Raw genomic sequence first — 22,908 nt, forward strand, 5'->3', positions numbered from 1 at the left:
AACAGTCCCTTCCTATTATGAACAGATGATTAGACATAAAACTACCTTCTAGCTTATTTTGGAATTATAAAAACCATAGCTCTTTTGAAAACAGATGGAACTTTTGAAAACATTTAAAACACCTGACTTTTGAAAATGAAAAAGCCAGTGGGTTAATTACCAGGCTCTTGTAATTAACCCACAAGATTAGATTTGGAGTTACGAGTGGTCAATGAGGAACACATCAAATTTGATTTTGTAACGTATACAATTACAAAATTAGTTCTTTTCACCTGGTTTCCCTTAAGATCATAATGTGTACTGTGATTTTTCTTTTTGCACAAGACAGCTATTTTCTTATGCTTTCATGGTAATTTGAAAACACATCCCACTTTCCTGAAGGGGTTAAACACATTATATAAGCAAGTTAAATAAAGGATTACATAAACTAGTTCATTGTTCTTTTAAAATCGAGTTTCCTCTCAAATACTAAAATTCCACTTTAATTTGCAGCTCAATTTTTAAAAGAACTGAGAATACACAGAGAAGATGGCAGTACTTACCCACCTCTTGGTCCCTCTGCCCAGAGAGCACTGAGACATGCTTGGCTCAGTTCAAAAGTCTAGAACCTACACTTCCCTGCAGCCCTCTAGCCTACTCTAAGCAAGTTCCCCGGGCTGGCATTCACCGGTCTCAGTACCTCCTGGGCAGCAGGTGGAAATCTGCCAACACGACTGTTGGATACCAGTTTCCTTGTACCAAAGATGTGGTAAACACACAGACAATGGGACTTATTAATAGCTGAATGGTTCAATGCGACACACATAGAGAGAAACAAGACTCTGAAAATAAGAGCCAGAAGGTCTGCTGCACGGGGTTTCTCATCATGTTCTCACTTTAAGTTCATTGTGAAGAGATGTAAGGAGTTTCTGGAAACATGTTAGGATGTGGTTACAAAATTTTGTAGATTCGCTTTACATACAAGTAATAAAGACAAGCCATTGCTCACCACGGAAATTGTTCATCTATCTTATCTAAGGTATTTTTTATTCATAAATAATATAAAATGTTTTCAAAGGAATATATCCAAAACAATTTAGAAACTTCTAACGTACTTTCTGCAAGTATTTGGCTATTAGAATTATCTCTCTTCTAGTTATAGCTATTCTTAATATAGCAACATTATTTCAGTGATTCTAGCAACCTACAAAGGGATGAAGATGATGACAGTCAGTATTTATTTAGTGCTTTCTATATCCAGGCGTCTATGCTATACATAGATTCTTTGGTTGTATCTCCACACAGACCCCTGAGTAATGATTATTAAATTTATTTTATGGCTGATTAAACGGTGAAGCACAGCAAAGCTGAGAGAGGCACAGGGTCAATAACTGCTGATGTAGAAATGTGAATCAAGATTTTAGTTCAGAATCCAAGCTTTTAAATATTGCCTTTTATAGAAGTTAAAGCTAAGGCTAAATGACAAAAAATACAGCAATTTCTAGTAGAAAAAGCCCTCAGCACTAGCTGGAGGTATTACACAGCACCCTCCATCCCGACCTGCTGTGGTACTGAGAGGCAGAAATAAGCAAAACCAAAAGGGAAAGAGGATAGGATTCTTAACTACCACACAATCTCAAGCTTAATTTCTTTGCGATCCTTGACCTACCTCAAGGTTAATTTCCAGTTCCTAATTTTCAAGAACTGAGCGAGTCAGCTAGCGCTTGCTCTGGGGATGCAGCGGAGGATGCAGAGAAAAGAACGTGAAGTTTTGCAGTCAGACCAGCATACCAACCCTCATTCTACTTACAATGTGACTCGGACAAATCATTATCCACTCTCAGCTCAATATCTTCTATCTGTACAATGGGGACATCATTGCAAGTCACAGAGTTGTCACTTAGTGTATATTTAGTGCTGCCCAGAGACTGGTACACACTAGACACTGAATAAATAGTAGCTACTATCCAGTAGTAAACACTACGTGAACAGTGCCTAGGAACCTTGTGTATTTCCATTGCCACAGAAAGGTGTCTACAGACCTCAAGAGCAATGAATCCATACCCTACACGGCCATCATGCTACCCAGTCAATCCAATAACCATAATTAGTGTCGCTTGGTGACTAGGGCATCAGAATTTACTGAGAAAGCTGCCCGGGTGAATGGAGGCAGTTCCTAGATAATCTCAAGGGGGGGAGCAATGCGGACGCTGCACCCATCCGAACGCCTCAGGTGGCAATATGCACGGGCTGCCTGCGGTCCTCTTAAGTCATTTCCATAAAGGAGATTTGTTTTTCCTTTGCAATAGCCTCAAATATTAAAATTCCCAAAGCTAAAGGGCCATGGATGAATAAGTAGCCATCCTACTGGTGACTCTGTAGTAAGTAGTATCTTGCCATCAATGAATGGTTGCACAAATGCATTTAGTAAGTTTCCATATAAGCTAGAAATGCATAATATTGAGTTTTCATATAAGCTAGAAAGTAGAAAATTTTAGAAATAGTAGCTAGAAAAAGTCCACACAGCACACTGGGGAAAACTAAGCCATCACAGTCTTGGTTCTTCCTGCACAGGAATTAGGAGGTCACTGTGAATCAATATCAGTCACCCCACATTCTTCTGTCTGTTTCTGGAAACCACTGTGAGAAATACCATTTGGACCCATCAAGTAAGTACTCCTCCGATAGCTGACAAAGATTAGGGGCCATGACTATGAAGTGACACAAGGCATGGGCATAAATTAACACATTAATTGTACAAAAGTTAATGGGATTCGGTATGATATATACGTATGATATGTATATAGAGACCTATCTTATCTATCTATCTATCTAATCTCCCATTATTGCTATTAATTAGAAATAGAAGCAGAACTTACTGGTGAACTCACGCCTAACACTGTACTCTTAATACCTGATAATGAAACAAACCTACTGGAAACCACAGCAACTGTAGGAAAAGCACATACTGATCATGTTTCATTATAGCAATTACAGGCAAATGGCAACCAGCGTGGACAAATACTAGGCCCTGTCACAAGTAATGGCTCCAGAACGTGCAGAGTTAACCTAGAAGGCAAGAGAACAGTCTCTTGTGACTGAAAGAAATGCTAAAATTAATTTGTAACTTTCTACAAGGCTTTCACCATTATCCCAGATCACAAAAGATTGTCAGTATAGTGCTCACTGAAATGATTTTGCTAACAATATAGGCTAAAAAATTCCCCTATCTGTCCTTTAACATTTCTAATATGTACCTGTGAGGCAGAGATGAACTATTTAAATCACCCTTGTAAACTCACATCATGTAGTCTATGATATAACTATATGTACTCTGAATATTTGCTGAATGAAAGAATGAATAAATATTTGCTACAATACATCCAGTGTCTTAGCTCCTGCTCTGGCATAATTAAATGACCACGAGATTATGTGCAGGTAACACGGAGGACAAGGAGGACAAAGGTGGCCCAGCTCAGGACTCAGCACCTCAAAGAAACTTGCTCCAAGTTTCCCATGTGACCTTCGTATTTATTTAGCTTTCAATCTTAAACATAAGAGTGAGGGCTTACAATTTCATTATTAAAACAGCTGGCAGTGTCATGTTTACTATATCCCAAATACAGTTCTTTTTTGAACTTTTTTTTTTTTTGTACTGTGAGTCGAACTCAAAACCTCACATTTGTCAGTCAGGTGCTGTGCTGCTGAGCTATATCCCCGGCCCTCACAAATACAGTTCTTAAAGCTACCCATACACACATACAACTAACTCATGAGAATAACTTTACACACACATTAATTGAAGAAATTAAAGAAAATTGCAAAATAAAAATAAGAACTTAAAAACACCCTGAACAAGCAATAAATAAACTCTTTCAATATCTTGGAATACAGTATTTTTTTTTAGCTTTTAAAAATGCACATGCAATTCTTAAAAACAAAATGATGATAATCATACTTTTTTCTGTTTAATGACCTAGTTTTTCAATTAGCAATAATTTTTCCACAACATGAACTATTCTTCAAAAACAATTCAGCAGTTACCATATTTTGCTGCACAGCTGTGACAGAGCTTATTAAATACTTCCTTGTTATCTGAACATTAGACTTTTTCTATTTCTTACTTCTATAAAAACACTAATAAGCAGTTTTGCACAGAAATACATATATATTTGATTACTTCCTTAGAATATATATATTTTAGAAGCTGAGTTACTGGTCTTATAATATGACCTTATAAAAGACTTTAGATAAATATTCCTAAATCTCCCTCCAAAAAAGAAAAATCAATTAACAAGTTTCATAATACATGAATTGTCCATTTCTCACCAATGCTATTATACCTTTTATAAAATTCAGTCTTAATTGGGATTTGAGGCAAAGTGCCTAACATTTAAAATATAAGATGTACAATCTATAGGGGATTTTCCTTACTTTTGTATGTGTATTTTACCTTCTGTCTAGATTTACAGTGAATTCTGGCTGAGGGAGGTAAAATCCTGTATTTGAAAACCAAATAAAGCAGTTTCACAGACCTCTAGTTTTTTGGGTTGATGTCCTATGGTCCCAGTGAAACTCCTAAAAATCTACCCTGTAAGAGCAATGATTTCCAAACCCTAGTGAACAACAGGCTCCTGGGGACACTTCAGTAATGACAGATTTCTGGGCCTTTTTAATGTCCTACGAATTTGAGACTCTCTGTGGATCATTAACAGATTACAACGTGGCTCCTTCCATGTGCTGTTACGTCTGAGAATCTAATGGGCGGTGTTAATCTTCGGTCCAGCAGATGAATTTGCTGCCATAAAAACATTATCCAAAACCAGGGGTTTTGGGGTAAGAGAGAACTTGAGGTGAAAATGGATAAAGGCAAGCCTAGAGAGCCAGAGGGCTCGGGCAAGCACAGCAGGGAAAGAGCAAAGAGACCCAGAAACGGTGACTTCAGAGTCACTTATGGGTAATGAGCATGTGAGTGCCAGGTGGTAAATTTCTTCCCAGTGGTCTCAGTTTTAGCACATTTGACATGCACTGAACAAACACTAAACAGCAAGCGATAGGGGCCTCTAAGTGGCGGGCAGCAAGAACACTGCAGGGCTGCTCGCTCAGTGCTTTTAATAGAAAAGCCTAGTAACAGTTGTAAGCAAACGATCAAATTTCTCATTCCAAAGGGTATACATGTGGCAAAAATACAGAAAATTCAGAGAGGCATAGATAACGTTAAATTCACCTATGATACAAGTACTCTATGGTAACTGTGAAAATTTTGGTCTGTGTATCACTTGCTTTGTAGTTTCCTAGGCCAAAGAGAATGTGGAAAATCACTATCTTGCTAGGGGAAAAATGAGGAGGTGATACATAACTTGGAAGTGATTGGCAGTGTGCAGAAGGCCTGACCCTCGGAGATTCAGCTTAACAAGCTTTACAGCTGATCCAGTCCTGGGGTGGCCAGGAACAGGGCTCCAAAACAGGGTTCTAGCAGGTAAACCCTGGCTTGGTTGCTCATTAGCTGTGGGAAAGATATTTGACCAATTTTTACCACGGTTTAGTTCTCCAAAAAAGGTGATAGTATCAACTTTCCACAGTGAGAGTGCATGAAATATTAGGTGTTACAGGTATTGTTCTATTAATTTGTTTATGAACTTTGCCTTATTTTTAGACTTTTCAGAATACCCAATTTGTAAATGCTGATAAATCACAAAATTTTCCCGTTGACATTGGTCCTGCAAAGTTAATTCAAGAGACAGGTGGAATTCCAAAAAAGCTAAAGTAAAACTGGAAGCAATTTAAGAATTTAAAAATACTTAGCATCAAGAGATTTATTCTCAGCTGGGCATGGTGGAACATGCTGGTAATCCCAGCACTCTGGAGGCTGAGGCAGGAGGACCGCAAGGTCAAGAGCAGTCTGGGCAGCTGGTGGATTTAGAAGGACCCTGAGTCAAAAATTAAAAAGGGCTGAGATGTAGCTCAGTGCAAATGCCCTGGGTTCAGTCCCCAGTACTAGGGAAAAAATATTTATTCTCCAGATTTTCAGATGAGGTGAGAATTTCTCTCTGACCTGACAGGCAGGTTTTGAGCAACCTCAAACCCGAGGTTCCACTGGAATTCTACACAGAGTTAAGATTTCAGTTGTATTTTTACACATCTGCTAACATTTGGAGGTGAATTAATTGGAGGTTAGGTATAGCATCAGGAATGCTTGGATTATTTTCTCTAAGAATCAGAACATTTTCATTTGAGCTAACATTATTTTTTCCTAACTCAAAGTTGAAAACAGGTTTCAAATTCAAGATAGAGACCCTATGTTTTGAAGTAGCAGTTTGGTTAGTTTGTTTAATAAAGCCATTTGAAGAAGATGCTCCGGGGCTGAGTCAGAACACACGTGTTTCAATCCAGTTCACATCCATGCTGGGGGATGTATCTAATCACCCCGTGTGTGAAAGATGCAGATTCCTGACACTATCTTTACAAGGTAGTCTTAGACATGTGTATTTTTAAAAATGTTCTAAAATATATAAGCATAAAAACAATTATAAAAACAAAAACCAAAACAAAATGCAATCAGTGGGTCACAAACACAGCAAGCCTATTACACACTGTCATCATAAACTATGTAAGTATTCTCATTGCCTGGGAAATACCAACCTGGTTTTGAAATAATAGGATACCTCTCACTCTAACCATCCTTAACATCTGTGCAGAATGCTCCAAATTCTTTGTGTTTTTTATTTGTTTTGAGATAAATTGCTTTATTTTAATTCTAAGCAATATGTATCCACAGATACAATTAATTAAAAATAAATGCAAGCTTCATCTGTCTCATTAGCAACATTTAAATGTAGTTTCACTTTTTATATTTGATAGTGATTGTTTAATTAATGTTACTTAGATTAATGTGTACTAATAATTGCAATAACATTCTTAATAAGCCTTAATGGTAGAAAAAAAATCTACCAAGTCATTAATGTAGTTTTGTCAATTACATAAATATTTTTATTTTAGCCGGGCATGATAACACATGATTGTAATCCCAGCACTCGGGAAGCTGAGGCAGGAGGATCACTGTGAGTTTGAGGACAGCCTGGGCTACATAGTGAGTTCAAGGTCGGCCTGAACTACATAGTGAAACCCTGTCTCAAAAAATTTTTTTTATTTTAGAGAAGTATGCTAAGGTGATGAATAGAAGAGTTTCAGGTATGGAATGTATCACTTTAAGAGAAGGTTTCTCCATCTCAACTCCGTTGACATTCTGAATCAGATAGCTCTTAGTGGTTCAGGGCTACCTTGAGTGTAGGATCTTTAGCGGCATCTCGGGCACCCTTCAGATGTCCCTAGCACCCTTTATCCATTTGTGAAAATTAAAATTGCTTCTAGACATTGCCAAATGTCCCCTGGTAAGCAAAATCTCCACCACAGCCTCCAGGAACTCCACTCCGCCACCTTGTGAGAATCCTTGTTCTAGAGAAGAAGGGAACGAAAATGCAAGTTGAATGGGGAAAAAGATTAAGATTGAGTCTCTCTATGTAGTCAAGGCCAGCCCTGAACTGTACAGTCCAGGCTTGTCTAGAACTGAAGATCTTCCTGCCTCAGCCTTCATGCTGCTGAGATAGATTAAAGGTATGTGTCACCATGCCTAGCTCTCAAACAAAAACATTTTGATGATTACTGCTGTAAGCCGTAGCAAAAGTACCATGAAGTCTCTACAGCATATATTAATGATTTGGTATTCTTTTACCTTTTAGGGGTCAAAGTGATATGAGCTTGACATATTAACCTTACACATCACCATATACATATTCTGATTCCCTGTCTCTACCCTATACCACCACTTGCCTTCTTGTCATGCTAAGAGTAGAAAAGATTTTTATTCTTACTCCTCATTAGGGACCCCTAAAACAAAAAACAGAGTAGCAAGAGAAAGGCCTACAAATTTAAAGTTTTATAAAACACAGAGCCTTCAGAAATGAAGACCTAAAGAAGACCCCATGTATTTTAATGTTACGTTTGATAAAGAGTAGACACTCATGCAAAAATAGACTGACAAAAGGGTATCACCTAATAGTAATAAACTGGACGACATTTAGCAAGGCCTATGTGATCAGGCACTTTTTTTTTTTTTTTTTTTTTTGGTTTTTCTCCAGTACCGGGAACCGAACTCACGACCTTGAGCTTGCCAGGCAGGCGCTTTGCCGCTGAGCTAAATCCCCAGCCCCTGATCAGGCGCTTCTTGACATCTCTGTCTCACTGAGGACAAAGATGTTTCTCTCCTGCAGCACAGAAAGGGAACCTCTGGAATGAAAGTCTTAGGATGTATCTCAGAGGAAGCTCATAGAATTGTTTTATGGCGTGCTTCTGCTGTTTCCTCAAATTCCAAGGTGCCATATTTTGGAGTGGAGTATCCTGAACACTTTCAGAAGACACAAGGAAGATTTAAATTTGCCATAATATGATTCTGATTTAATCACAGGTGCAACTACTCTAAAGGACCCTAATAGAGACAAGTGAGGAGATACAGAAACCAATTTAGACAGACTTGTTTTGAAGGGAACACGTAGGCTGCTCTGTGGAGAATTATCTGCATGTTAGTGAGGGTAGAGGCAGGGAGAACAGGTAGAAAGTGATGGTAATGATGGTAATAGAGGTGACTGTACTCAAGAAAGCTGAGTCTGGTGGAGGTGGTTAGCAGTGGTCAGACTCCAAGTACATTCTGAAGGTAAAACTGCCAGGATTTGTTGCGGAACGGTACAGAATCAGGGTGTGAGAAGGGAGAAAAATACTGGAAAATTCCTAGGTTTCTGGGCATAGCAACTAGAAGGACAGATTTGTCATTTACTGACAGAAAATCCGGGAAGGAGTAGACTTGAAAGAAAAATAGTTCACTTTTGGACACACCAAGTTTGAGATGCTTTCTTAACATCCATATGAAGATCTCCTTGGGTGAGTTAAATATTAACATGACTACCACCTTATTGACATCCAGGATCAAGGATCACAAGTTCCAGTACTCTCGGGAGTGAGGCAGTCAACATAAATGAGTGCTGAACTCACTAAGAAGGGAGGACTGCGGCCTATCCAAAAGTAAACGTGCTAGCTAAACTGGAGGCCACTGCTGAGCCTATAGTGTCTCCATTAATTTACTAATGTGCGTTGCAAAAGAGATTTTGTTTAGCATGTCTATAATTTACCTGACAGAACTCTCTTTTCAAATATTTCATATATATGTATTAGCTCATGAGTCGTAGTTGATCGTACACACACTGGCAATTTTGTTAGCGGTCCTAAGATCTCATATCAGACTTGAGTGAAATATAAAGGGAACAATTACTGAAGTCTTCTAACTTGTTTAATCCTAACTGGACTCTTGATCCCATCCCTGGTGAAGAAACACTCGGTGAAATCACAAGGGCACTGAGTCACTTCATGTCCAACCCTTCTCCCTCTTTCATCTGTCAGCTGACATAACTTAGTGACAGGAAGGACAGCCGACTGCTGCTCTATGCAGATGTTCTTTGTTTTCTTTACCCTTGAGGAAGGGAGAGGAGAGCGGAAAAATACATCTGGATGGAATGGAAATTGTGTAATACAAAATAGACTAATATTGTTGCAGGTTTTTAAAAATATACTCCAGGATGTTTTAAAACAGTTGAGGTCCAAAGTTTGTCTCTGAACAGTCAGAATACATGGTCTGTTTAAAAGAGCTCCTGATACAGTTGAGATCAGAACATAAAAAGGTAAGGGTACAAAAATGTCAATGTCATGAAGTTCAGAGAAGGGAGAGGCTAATGTGGGTTTGCGTGGCCAGGGGAAAGGGTCACATGAGTTGGTCCTTGATGCGCATGTGGGCATCAGGTGGGGAGGCGGGAGGTAGGAATTCCATGTGGAAAAGACAAGGCAGAGACAGAGGTGTGGCAGGCTTAGCAACCTTGAGCGGACCAGAGGGCACAGGTGGGAGGAAATGGGATACAAGGCTGGACCAGATCACGGTGGTCGCTGGATACCACGTAAAGAAATGGTTTTCATTGTGTAGGGACTAGAGAGTCTTTGAAGGTTCTGGAGCAGGAATCTGCATATTCAGGGAACTGTGACGGTGAGGTCATAAAGGGGCACTCTGCAGGACCCTGGACAGAGGTGATGAGAGTCTGCGCTGCGAGCTGAAGGGAGAAATAGAAGAAAATGATATTATGGAGGAAGAAAAGACCACAGGACTTAACCTATGGAATATGCGAGAAGCAAAGGTAAAAGATATGGCATTAAGCCAGATTCTCCGAGAAAATGGTTACCCTGAGGGCAAACTGATTTAACTGGGTTTTTTTTGGTCTTTTGTTGGGAGACAGGGTCTCACTATACAGTTCATACTAGCCTTGAACTCACTTTCTAGCCCAGGCTAGCCTCCCACCTGACAGGAATCCTCCTGCCTCAGCCTCTCAAGTGCTGAGCAAACTGATTTATACGCATAGATTTAAGGCACAATCAGATAGTGGTACATCTAAATAGCAGTGTTCAATCAGTTCATCAGTGGTTTGGAATTAGGATTTGGGGAGGACAGGCAAATAATGTACACCAAAAAGCACCACTAAATTCATAGCTATGTGCTAGATCCTTTATCTAGAGCTGGACTTTGGCACCATCTGCATAGTTGTTGCTCAAAGCAGGAGAATGAAGAGGATACAATGACAACTAATTTACCACATTTTTTCTATGTCCTTTTACTATGAAAACAGTTATCATACCAAAGCAGATGCGTGCAAAAAGCACTGCCTCATTATGGCACATCAAGATCACCCAAAATTTCTGGTTGTGTAAGTTCATTCTCAGTGTAGGTAGTCATTGAGACAGGGAAAGAAAAACAGAACTGTAATTGTTCTTTTTGACTCTTCTTTCCCTGGAGGGAGACGGACAGATACAAAACAAGAGGCAGGAAGGAACCAAAAGAGAAAGTATTTGGGAGAGTTTCCACCCGCTAAAATAAACAGGAATGGAAGGAAATATTGTCCTTGAAAAGTAACATTTACACAGTGTCTCTTGTCTGGTGTTCATGATCAATTTACACCCATGCTGCTTCCTTCCCATCGTCAAACTTGCCATTCACAAGCCGGTTAGGAGTCACACGCTCCCTCCTCATGCTCCCTCTGGCAGTGCAGGCTTTCTGCTGTCCCTGTTGTTTTGTACGCCAGCCCTGGAGCTCAGCTGCAACAGGCACGTAACAATGCTTGACAGATGTTTCTACAGCAGTCATCAGTCTTTCCAATTTGCCACAAATCTCCAGGGCGAGCTGGGTCATTCCTTTCCTTTCCCCCAGCAGCATCCAGGAAGGTCATGCTGCTTAAAACAGCTTTCAATTTTAATGCCAAGGGCAAGAGAAAAATGGAGAAACAGAGAAGGCGGTTGGGGAGGGAGTGGGAGCAGGTGAAGGGTAAGACTGCATTTGCTAACTTAGCATCTCAGCAAGCAGTAGTTATTTCACATACAACTGTTTTCACTCATGGTACTCTTTCTTTGGCTCTACAAATGCAGTAAGTGTTGTTAACTGTGTGCAATCACATTTAACGGTATATCTGCTTAATCACACTTTACTTAACAGTGTATCTGCTTCTAAGGAACAGAATACGGGGGCCTTCTTTGGATTCAGCACCGACAAGACAGCAGGGTAAAACATTCCCCAGATCCTGTAGTGCAAGTATCTGCCCTAGGACCTGTGAAAGATACATATAAGAATCCCTGGTTCTTACAGATTCCCCCCAATTTTTTGTTAGAAATGGGAAGGGGAAGTGTCGGGAGGGTGTGAGACTGAGGACACGCCCAGCAATGCATTTCCCACTATCTAGAAGAATGAACTCACATCTGAACTGGCTGTCCCAAGACCCACATCTAGGCTGGGGATATAACTCAGTGGCACAAGCACCTGCCTGGCAAGCACAAGGCCCTGAGTTCAATTCCTGGTACCAAAGACAATTATCAAAATAAAAAAGAATAGCCTTCTATTCTTAAAAAAGAATTTCCTTCTAAGAAGGAAAAAAAAAGGACCCACCTCTATGATGGACTATTAAAAATTGACGCACATCTAAAAGTTAGGCAATATGCTTTGAACACATAAAATGGTAGTGCGGACAGAGAGAAACGAAGGGACCCTGCAAGAATGTTCACGAATTGAGAGTTGCCCAAATGGAAAGTTTTCCTAAAACCTTATGAATTTCCAGTTACACAACCAAAACATTATCACAAGACAATGGGACATAGTCTATTTATAATGAAAAACAGTTATTTTCAGATCTGTGTCAGCTTCAGGGTTTGACAATGACGAGCACTCATGATTAATCTCCATATAATCCAGGCAGCAGAAAAAGCGTCACGAAGATAGTAATGAAGTAACTGTAAACAAAAATAAGTTACAGAATTGGCTCAAATGGGCCACTGGATGTTTGCTACCTTAAGAAGCTATGACAATTCATACTTCTGTGCCCTTTAAAAATTGTGGCGTTCTCACTGTGTTCAATTCTCTGATATTACAATTTTTTTTGTAACCTAATTCCTGAATCTGTTACCAGATTCAACAGAACCGCACCCAGAGTTTACAGCATGGTGGACCAGTGAAAGCCTTTGAGAAAGAAGTGCTTTGTGGGTTCATAGATCCTTTTTCATCTCCACAAACGCAGAGAGGAAAAGCAGAACATTGAAGTTCCTGATGCCAGAGCTCCTCCCCGTAGAGACAATAAGACCACATGAGAAGACCCTGAGGCACCCTGCCCCCTTTCGGTGGTCTACATTCCATAAAAAGGGTCCTAAACGACAGAAAAGCAAGAGGAGGAGCTTCATGAACCACCAGACGTATCTACAGAAAACAATGAGCTCTCCTACAGAATACAAGATTTTACAACAAAACTTCAGAATCAATTAGCAATGATACCCTCTTCTCATGGTATGGTATTTGCATAAGACAATAAAGGTACTTTATAGCCTTCTCTTACCTGCCTACTTTCCCTCTGGGAGGATGTTGAAGAGGAGGCACTTCTATGGGTTGGAGTGGATGTTTTATGAGCAGGGGATATGCCCTTCTCGTCTGAACTCATTGCTGCAGTTAGAGTCTACTCCCGTGCACCTGAGACCATCCCAGTCATCTCAAATTCACAGAAAAAGGTGTCAATGATTTTTCAGCTTCAATCCATTTCATGAATCAGGTTTGCCTAGGAAAGAGCAGACAAATATTCAGTGTGTCCAAAAACCTAAAAGCAAAACAAATTTTAAAGTTTCATGTAATTTTCATGTAAACCTTTTTTCCCTATAGATTAACTATCTCAGGTATTTTATTACAGAGACAGACATCTGACTAACAACATGTATCCACAGTTATTGATGTCTCAAAAATTAAAAGCATTATATTTAAGGTAAATATTAATTTGTGAGAGGAAGAACTCTGGCATAACAGGAAATATGTGTTCCTCTAGACTTTCACAAGTAAGATAAACATGTTAGTTTCTAACAAAAATCCATCAACCAGGAAAGAGGAAAGAAAACAAGCTAAAAATCACACTGTTTTAAGGCAAATTACAATTTTATAATTATTCTCAACTCTAATAATTATGCAAAGTAAAGGAGCTTTTTCCCCAGAAATTGCAATTGCCCCTGTCAAATGGAATATGTCCTGCTTAAATCCAACACAACAGAGTCAGTTACAAAAGGACTGATGGAAATATTATGTGTATCTGTGAGCCAGAATAGGTGAAAGATCAAATAATACACATGCTGTAACTTGAATGCTGAATGTCTACCAAAGGCTCATATGTTAAAAGATTTGGTCTTTAGGTGGCACTATTCGTAAGTGGTAGAACCTGTAGGATGTAGGGTCTTATGTGAAGCCCTTGGGTCACTGGGAGTGTGCTCTTCAAAGAAACTGTGGAGATCTGACTCCTTACTTTTTCTCTTTTGCTTCTTGGTTATGAGGTGAGAGGTTTGCTCTGTAAATCACTCCCCACCATGGCATGTGACACCCCTACCAAAGGCCTACAAGCAGTGGGCCTGCCCTGTCATGACATGGAACCTCTAAAACCACGAGCCAAAATAAACCCTTTCTCCTTATAGGGTAATTCTCTCAAGTAGTTTATAATAGCAATGGAAAGCTGACTAACAATATATATCCACCATTTTTTATTCTGCACAGTTATTGCATGGCTACATATGACTTCAACAACTAATAAGCTTGCAAGTAGCTACGGGATGAAATCAGAGCTAATGGTCAGTATGACTGGTGGTCAGTATGAGTAAGCACTGTATGTCAAGCACAAAATGGTCAAAGAAAACCAAATGCTTATTCCACAGGGCCTTAAAATCTATGTTGGGTGTGTGATATGAGTGCATGCCATAAAATTCATGTGTTAGAAACTTAATCCCCAAGGCAACATTATTGTGAGATGAGGCCTAAAGACAGAACTGTGGGCCATGAAGGCTGTGCTCCCATAAATGGATTTAATGCCATTATTAAAAAAGGTTTATGAGAAGGGTCCTCTCTCTTCTGTTCTTCTGCCTTGAGACATAGCATTCCTCCTATGACCATTAATCCTGGCATGTCAACTTCACTGCATTAAGAAATGCCTAGCAGATTAATAAAGCACATTCCTGCACATGTCTAGATAGAACAAGGAGCTGTGACCTCACCTATTCCTGTTTGGCACTGTTGCCCTGTTCCACTTCCTGGCCGGCATAAACTGAGCAGCTTTGCTACACCCATGACTTTCCATCACGATGTGTCTGCTTGGAGCCAGCCAACTATGGACTGAATTCCTTGAAACTGTAAGCCAAGTTAACCCTTCCTCCTGAAAGTTGTGAGTGTTGGATGTTATGTCCAGCAATGGAAGCTAATATAAAAAGTTTGCTAGGATTGGAGCCAATGCTGTGAGTATACCTGACCATGTGGTTTAGAAACTTTAGACTAGTTTGCAGGAGGATTTTGGAAAGGTTTAGAGATATGGGCTAGAGAAGAGTTAGAATGTGAAAAATAGAGCTTGATGTGTGATTTTAGTCAGAGCTTGGAAAACCAGAATGTATATAGTAATGGAGAGAGTAAAGCTCAGGCTCAGATTTCGGTACAAAACAAGCACTCCACTGACAGTTGGACTAGAGGCCATTTGTGGCAGAAAATTTGCCTACAGTTTGCCCATTCCCTGAGAGTTTGCAACAGCCTGAGATTGAGGGGAGTGGACTAACTAATCTGGTGGAGGAAATTTCAAGACAGTCCAACATGCAGGCTGTGGGATGGGTACTGCTAGCTGCTTTCAGTAAGATTTATAGTGAGAATTGGGGCAAAAAACAGGGCAGAAGACTCTGAAAAAATCCAAATTTTGGCTCAGAAGGAACAATGTGTGAAGTTGGGACCAAAGGAGGTACAGCTGCTACAGAGAATAGTACCTTTAAAAAGAAACCAGGTAGTTTGTATAGAATAAAGGAAAAGATACCTCGAGGTCATTTTGGGGATTAGCAAGATTCTGACTACTGCACACTAAAGGGTGAAAAAGTGTCAAAGTTTCTTCTGAGAGCAGAGTCCCCGGGCCCCATACTCAAGAAGAGCCACTTAGTGAATTGTTTCTCTGGGATTCATTTCATTATACTCAGCCACTCACACTCAGAGGCTGCTGTAGCCATGGCTGAAGGGGGCCTGGCCACTTCCACTGATAGCAGTCCTTGACAGTGTCCACATAGTCCGGGTTTTACTGGCACAGAGAACGCAAGAGTTGTGGTTGGGGGAGGCCATCACTCATATTTCAAAAGAAGGCTCAGAAGGCCAGGAAAGGAGTTCCCTAGAGGGCAGTGCATGAAGCTGTTGGAATGAAACTAAAGGTAGAGACCCTAGGAAGTCAGGGATGATAGGAACATGGAAAGTCTGCCAAAGAAAACTGCAGGTCATGAGTGCAGCCAGCCCAAGACAGCGTCTGTATGGGCTGCAACTGGCTAAGCCATAGGGTAAGAGTTCCCAGGCACTTTGGAACTTGCATTTTTACCACTATGTGCCCTGAATGCCAGATATACAGTACAGGACTGAATGTTTGCCCTGCTGGGTTTTGGTTTTGGTTTTGTTCAGTTCTTTTCTATCTCCATATTCCCCCTCCTTACGGAACAAGAATGTTCACCCTGCACCATTTTACTTTGGGTTATGTAACTTGTTTTTTTATTTTTACAGAGGTCCACAGGAAAGACTTTGTCTTGAGTCTCAGAAGAAACTTGGACTTAAACTGTTGAAAACTGCTGTAACTATTCAGGCTTGGGAGAAGGGATTATTGTGTTCCAGTTATAAATGGAAAAGCTCTATTATTTTAGGTGAAGTTAGAAACTTGCTATTGCTTTTACTTGGAGATTAAGTATGATTTAAGGATATGTAGTTGTGAAGTTGACAACTGGTAGACTATGACTGTTCACCCTAATATGTCAACTTGACTGGATTAAGAAACATCTAGCAGGGCTGGGGATTTAGCTCAGCGGCAAAAGTGCCTGCCTGGCAAGCGCAAGGTCGTGAGTTCGGTTCCCGGTACCGGAGAAAAACCAAAAAAAAAAAAAAAAAAAAAAAAAAAAAAGAAACATCTAGCAGATTAGTAAAACATATTCTTAAAAAAAAAAACAAACATATTCTTGTGCGTGTCTGTCTGATTGGGTCATGGAGGCATGACCTTGAGTACTATATATAGCCCCTCACCCTTTCCTCTCTGGCACAGTTCTCCTAGTCTGCTCCCTGGCTGACATGAACTGTGCTGCTTTGGTCCACCATGCCCTTCTGCTATGATGTTCCTGCCTTGGAGACAGCTGACCATGAAGTCAATTCCTGAAACTGTGAGCAAAATTAAATTTTTCCTGCTTTAAGTTGTGAATATTGGGTATTGTGTCCAGCTATTGGAAAGCTGATGAATGCATCTTTCCTCTGGAGCACACAGCGCTGGAGGCACCATTCTGGAAGCAGAGAGGCTGGGCCTAACCTGCCAATGATCTACTTCTGAACTTCTCAAGCCTCCAGGGCAGTGAGAAAGAAATTATTGTTCTTTGTAATTACCCAATCTCAGTTATCCTGTTATAGCAGCTCAAATGAGCAAAGATATTAGCATTTTGAATTGTATCATAAGCATAAGAAGCCACAAAAGGATATAGAGTAATCAGATTTGTACTAATAAGAGGTTACTTTGGCAGCCATGAGGAGAATAAAATTGAGGAAATAAAGAAGGTGGGGGGAAGACTCCCCAGCCCACATCAGGAAGAAGAGATTACATATTAGAGTAGGGGCAGGAAACCCAGAACCAAATCATTCCCAACATGAAGGGAAGAAGGCAGGCAGTGTGGGGAGACTCCCAGGTTTCTGGCATTCTCAGCAAGAAATAGTCAAGGAAAATTGAGGATTTACAGGAAAGTCATGAGTATGGTTTTAGGCATGTTGAATCTAAGATATCACTGAGGAATAAAATGAAGATAAATACTTGGAAATGTAGAGCCCAGAGAAATTTATGCCAGTGAAATATGTTTAATAGATTATGTGAATGACATAGTTAATGATCCAGTGATTTGTGTGGAGATGGTGTTAATTCTGCATGTATAAGTAAATTAAATTTTTACAGGTCTATTGTTACATTTTTGAAATCTACAACATTATGTTAATGGATTATATGACCTCGGATATGTTAAATCTGGATTTTAATAGCCACTTGGTTATAGGCAATATTTGAAGGAACAATCCTGATAACCAAAAAGGAATTTTTATAAACTTGGAAAACTGGACATTTTAATGACTAACGTTTATATTCCTTTCTTTGCATTCTAAATTCCTTTCTTAAGTCACCACAGGAAAGTAAAAGCTACCTACACTCAAAACTGTAGGACTTTGTCTTGAAACAAATCCAGCCTTTGGACAACTAGAAATATAAATAGCTATGGAGCTCTTTTGTTGGCTAGCAATGAAGTTTCATTTGTACTGGCAAAAGGCAGTAATAAGCCAACACTTGATAGATGATCATCTAATCGTTTTGTTTTATGAAGGCAGTCTAATGAGCCTGAGTAGAGCTTCTGAAGCCAAGCTCTGGTGCCAGCAATCAGAAAGCAAGAACACTGCTCAGATCCTTGACTTGAAGTGCTTTGCTTTCTGGTCCAAAATGTTTTACAAGTAGATGTTGACATTTGAGCCAAAAGTATGGCAGTTTGTGATATGTTCAAGTGCCCCCAAGGGATGTGTGAAACAATCCAACTCATTAAACTGTTAGCCACTTGGAAGTAGATTCGGTCCAAGCTGCATTTCCTCTGTTTGGGTTTTTCTTTTTTCTTTTTTAAAGCCACATATAACTGTACTTTCTTTATTAATACCAATGTTAACACCTTGATTTTTGTTTTAATTTAACATGACATTTTTGGAGTAACTTGTTTATAATGAAAAGGCAACATTTCAGTCTAATTCCAATTATGAATATATTGAATAATATCAAAAGGAAGGAAAAGGTGAGTAAAATAGTTTAACAAAAGGGGTTTCAAGAACCTCATATAAATTGCATGATCTTTAAACCAATTATCAAGTGTTTCATCAACTGTTATACTTTAAAATGCATTCATTATAAAAGAAAGTCTAAATTCTGTTAGAATGTTATACCTACTTATTTTTCATTCCCAGAGTATAGGAATTACTGTGACATTTGAAAAATACTTATTTCATATCTATCGAAGCACATTTTCAGAAATTGCCTAAACAATATTCTAAACCCAAGACCATACATGTTAAAGTCGACACCAACATAATTACTGTACTCAGTGAGAAAAAGTATTGTGTCTGAAAATAACAGCAATAGGAGAGCGAACATCTAATTTTTCTGTCTCATTCTTCCTGCATATCAGTGGGAACACCGCAAGTGTTGCTAAGTGCTGTAATACCTGCATTTATATTGAGTGACATAAAATTCAGATTTATGACCCAGGGGCCTCATTAAAGCAAAAGGTGGTATGGATAACTTATAGAACTTGTAGTTCACAGGCATCATAAATTGTACGTGTCAAAAAAAAAAAATTGGAACCAGGGACTAGTTAGCCTGAGCTAAGTAAGTTGGTCACAAACAAGGCTGGCAAGAAAGGTTTATTTCCTGCTGATTTACATGTCTGTTAGGCCAGCAGCAGACCTACTGGCCATCCTCTTCACCCCATGCTTTCAGAGTAGCGTCTATAAGGAGGGACAGAGCCATGGCAGAACCATGGGATAGTTTTGAAAACACGTCCCTTCTACTGATTTTATTGGCCAAAGCAAGTCACAAGGTCCAGGTGAAGTCAATGAGGTGTAACAGTACTACACTTGACAGCAGAGGCAGTGAGTATTTGGATATGGTAACAATTTACCTTGTAAATCACAGGAAAAAAAGGAAAAGTTCCAATGAAAATAATTGAATTGACTCTAGTTGTATCTTAGATAACCGTTGTCATCATTTTTGGTTCACTTTAGCCAAAGCAGAAGAATAATATTCATAGTATTTGCAATATGCTTTTTTCTTTCCAATCAACGATATATCACATGGTCTTTCTTAAGACAAAGAAACTTCAAGAACACCATTCTTAACTACTATTGATTAGGCCCCCCACAAATATACCATAGTACATTTAACTATTTATCTACTGGGACATTTAAGTTGTATTCAGTATATTCTGACACTGAGAGATCATAAAAGAGTTCACAATAGCTATATATTCATTTTTGGTCATAAAAATGACTCTCTTTGTTCAGTACCTTCTTGCTTTATTTGGTCTTATCTGCTGCTTTTGCTTAGGAGTGATTAATGAAACTAGCCTTTCATGTTTAAACTTTCGGGATTATTTTGTATTACCTGTCCCTCCAGTAATGACTGAGTTGAGATTTTAAAAAGTATATAATTTTAGAGAAGTCATTTCATTTTCCACCTAATGTTATAGCTAACAGTTGGCCTTTCCCTTGCCATATCATTTTGCACTTCTGATTTTTCTGGTCTTTTGTTTCCTTTAATGTTTGATGGTTTTTCCTTTACAATCTGACTACACAGCATACTGACTCTTCTATGGTTTTAACTTACTTTCCTGTTTGCCGTGATCTGAAAGGTATAAATCATCTTTCAAGCTTCTATTTCTGTTTTCTTTTAAATGTCTCTAAACTGTGCCGGACCCTGAAGTCTGTAAGTGTCACAGATTCAAGAGGAAAATGTGATCTTTGGAGTTTCCCCTAGGCCCATCCCTCCCTATGTTCTACCCCTACTATCACCAATGTTTTCTCCTCACAGGTTCTTCTCTGTCTTGGTGACTTTATCAGAGGTTTTTGAGAATTACACTTAGAATTGTAGAACATAGACAGGAGCCAACACTACTTGAGGTCAACCAGGATGTCAATGTGTTAAGGACCAGCTGTAAGTCAAGCACAGCTTCTAATACTAAGAAAAGCAGGTTACTTTTCTGCAACTGAAGCTAAGATCTGCCATAGTCAAAACCTGGATAGGTTTTCCTTAAGATGAGATACAGCCTTCACTAAGTCAGGGTTTACTTGTCTGTAGTTTTTCATTTGTTTGTCTTGAGTTTGTTTTTTTGTGGTCCTGGGAATCAAACATGGCCTCACATGTACTAAGCACTGAGCTGTACGTACCCTCAGCCCCCACAATTTTAACATTATCACCTAAGTCAGTGTTTGGGTCATTGATATTTTGCCTTGTTTGAATCGTTGCATGACTATTTACAGAGAATTTGGAGGAACCACATTAGAAGATTTTAGACACAAGACACTGGAAGTAGGACATTCCTATCAATTGACAGTACCATTGTGAATGGCACCCTTGTACTCTAGAATGGGATAAACTTAGTTTTTCATCAATGTAATCACCAGAGCAATGAACGCCTATAGTGATTACATTGCCATAATGCAATATTCTTTTCTTAAAGAAAAGGGTTAATGAATTCTTTTTTTTTAAATTTCTAAGGCCATTAACTCACAAGTGAAAAAAAAAAATGAAAATCATAGCTTGATTTTAAGAAGATAAGCCAGAGATTTATAGGAATGACAGCAGTATGACACCTGGAAGACATTTTCCTAAGAATTAAAAAAAATCAGTGTCTGTAAGGACTTAAAGAAAATGGGGAGATTATTAGTATTTACCCCAGGAGCAACAGTCACTGCCTGCCTCAACACTTAAGGAGTATCTGCTAGAATCACTGTGTTCAGAACAAAACCTTGATATGGAAAACAACATACAACTTGCCTTCTCAAGACAGTGCAGTGCTGTTACAGGAAGGAAGTCTGGGAAGCTCTACTAGTTTCCCCAGTCCTGGAGAGGTGAGAAGCAAGAGGCACAGGAAAAGCACTTGCCACCGGTCAACAGCTTTCTGACACTACTGAGGCACAGGTGTTTGGCACTGCAAGAACACAGCTCTCCTTGCTCTGTGCTGCTTTCTTTATTTTATTTTATTTTTTTTTTTGGTTTTTCTCCGGCACCGGGAACCGAACTCACGACCTTGCACTTGCCAGGCAGGTGCTTTTGCCGCTGAGCTAAGTCCCCAGCCCCTGTGCTGCTTTCTTTAGTTTTGGCTTCCTAAGAACTTCACGGACCTATTCCCAGAATATAAAGCCTTCCCCTCCCAAAGCTGGCTTCCGGTGTGGTCATTTATAAAGGTAAGGAGGAAAAAAGTACGTGAAGACACAAGCTCCTGAATGGTGGACGACTAAGACAGGACTCCCTCCTTACTCCCCTGTAGTCTTACCGAGTAAGTGAATAATATAAATACCTCCTCCATTACTCCACTTTCCAGGGTGAATTTTGAGAGGAGAATTCGAATGCTAACCAAGTACATTTGGCACAAATAACCTTCTGACAAAGAACAAACCTAATACAAAGAAAATTAAAATTTAAATATATATCAAAAATTTTAAAAAATTATTCTCCCAAAGGAGAGAAAATTCTTATATGCAAAGGACAGAGTGCTTATTAAGAGTATAAATTCTAAACAAAAAGAGGTAGCTTTGGAACACAAATAATTTACACTTTGACATAAAAATGAAGTCTCTGATTAGTCTGGATGCAATAGAAACTGGCCTAGGTAAGAAATTAAGGCAAAAAATAATGATAGCAGAATATAGCCTAATTAAAAAGATACTAATGAAGCACAGGATGATTCTGTAGAAGAAAAAACTAGTTAGGAATAAGAAAAATAAAAGTGAGGAAATCGTCTTACAAAGAGAAAAAAATGGCAAAGAAATAAAGGGCGATCAAGAAAAGTTAATAAATACAGTAGCTAACAATGTACAGATATGAGTGATCCTGAACAACAGCTGAAAACAAAACAAATAATATTCAAAAATATCCCTAAACAGAAGGATTAAGTGCAGAAATTAAAAGGACCACACTTTAGGAAGCAAAATTAGTAAGAAGCAACTCAAAATCAAACTGCCTATAGTGAGGCTGCCGAATTTAGGTTGCATTTTGTCAAGCGATTCAATAAACTAAAGATTGATGATAAAATAAAAGCAAGAATGGGCTAGTCTTACAAAATTTTTGAAAATATAAATATGTCTTGGGTTAAATAAAAAATGAAATGTAGAATATTTGAAAACAGACAAAGTAAAAAACCCGAAGCACTGGCTCCTCCCATCTCTTCTCCCTCTCTCTCATGAAGTGATAGACAATTGGTCACAGCAACTGAAGGATACCCAATGTACTGTAATGAGAGTATTACACATCCTGAAAAGTAGAACATAGCTAACGCTACAGTGAAAGGAAAATTCATGGCCTTAATCATTTGCATTACAAAACATGGAACCATAAAAATAAATGCACTAACATTTCTAACTTATTAAGGTAGAAAAGACAGCATAAATTATAAATAAACCACTAAACTAGTTGAATTGAAAACCCAAGAGCTACTTCTTTGGCTTGATGGAACAACTCTGTTGATTAGGCCAAAGTGTGTGTGTGTGTGTGTGTG

At 39.1% G+C, this 22,908-nt stretch overlaps 1 protein-coding gene and 1 long non-coding RNA gene across 13 annotated transcripts in view; one reads left to right on the forward strand and one right to left on the reverse strand.

The window, feature by feature from the left end:
* The window catches only part of Osbpl6 (oxysterol binding protein-like 6), a 134,291-nt gene that overhangs the window by 69,096 nt on the left and 42,287 nt on the right, over window positions 1-22,908 (reverse strand). For 10 of the 12 annotated variants that reach the window (XM_013512645.1, XM_013512652.1, XM_005373388.2 and 7 more), the window contains one exon: window positions 12,942-13,157. In XM_013512645.1, the coding sequence (XP_013368099.1) occupies window positions 12,942-13,043 (102 nt within the window). In that variant the 5' untranslated portion in view covers window positions 13,044-13,157. Of the gene's footprint in view, window positions 1-542; window positions 687-1,789; window positions 1,861-12,941; window positions 13,158-22,908 lie in introns of those variants that run through there. The other 2 variants (XM_013512659.1, XM_013512653.1) reach the window with 2 other exon arrangements.
* LOC102028152 lies at window positions 10,022-12,935 on the forward strand. The gene is made up of 2 exons (XR_259184.2): window positions 10,022-10,211; window positions 12,522-12,935. It is a non-coding gene; the product is annotated as an uncharacterized LOC102028152 (long non-coding RNA).

The sequence above is a fragment of the Chinchilla lanigera genome, unplaced genomic scaffold (genome assembly GCF_000276665.1).
Source record: "Chinchilla lanigera isolate Chin_1 unplaced genomic scaffold, ChiLan1.0 scaffold00002, whole genome shotgun sequence".
Taxonomy (NCBI): Eukaryota; Metazoa; Chordata; class Mammalia; order Rodentia; family Chinchillidae; genus Chinchilla; species Chinchilla lanigera.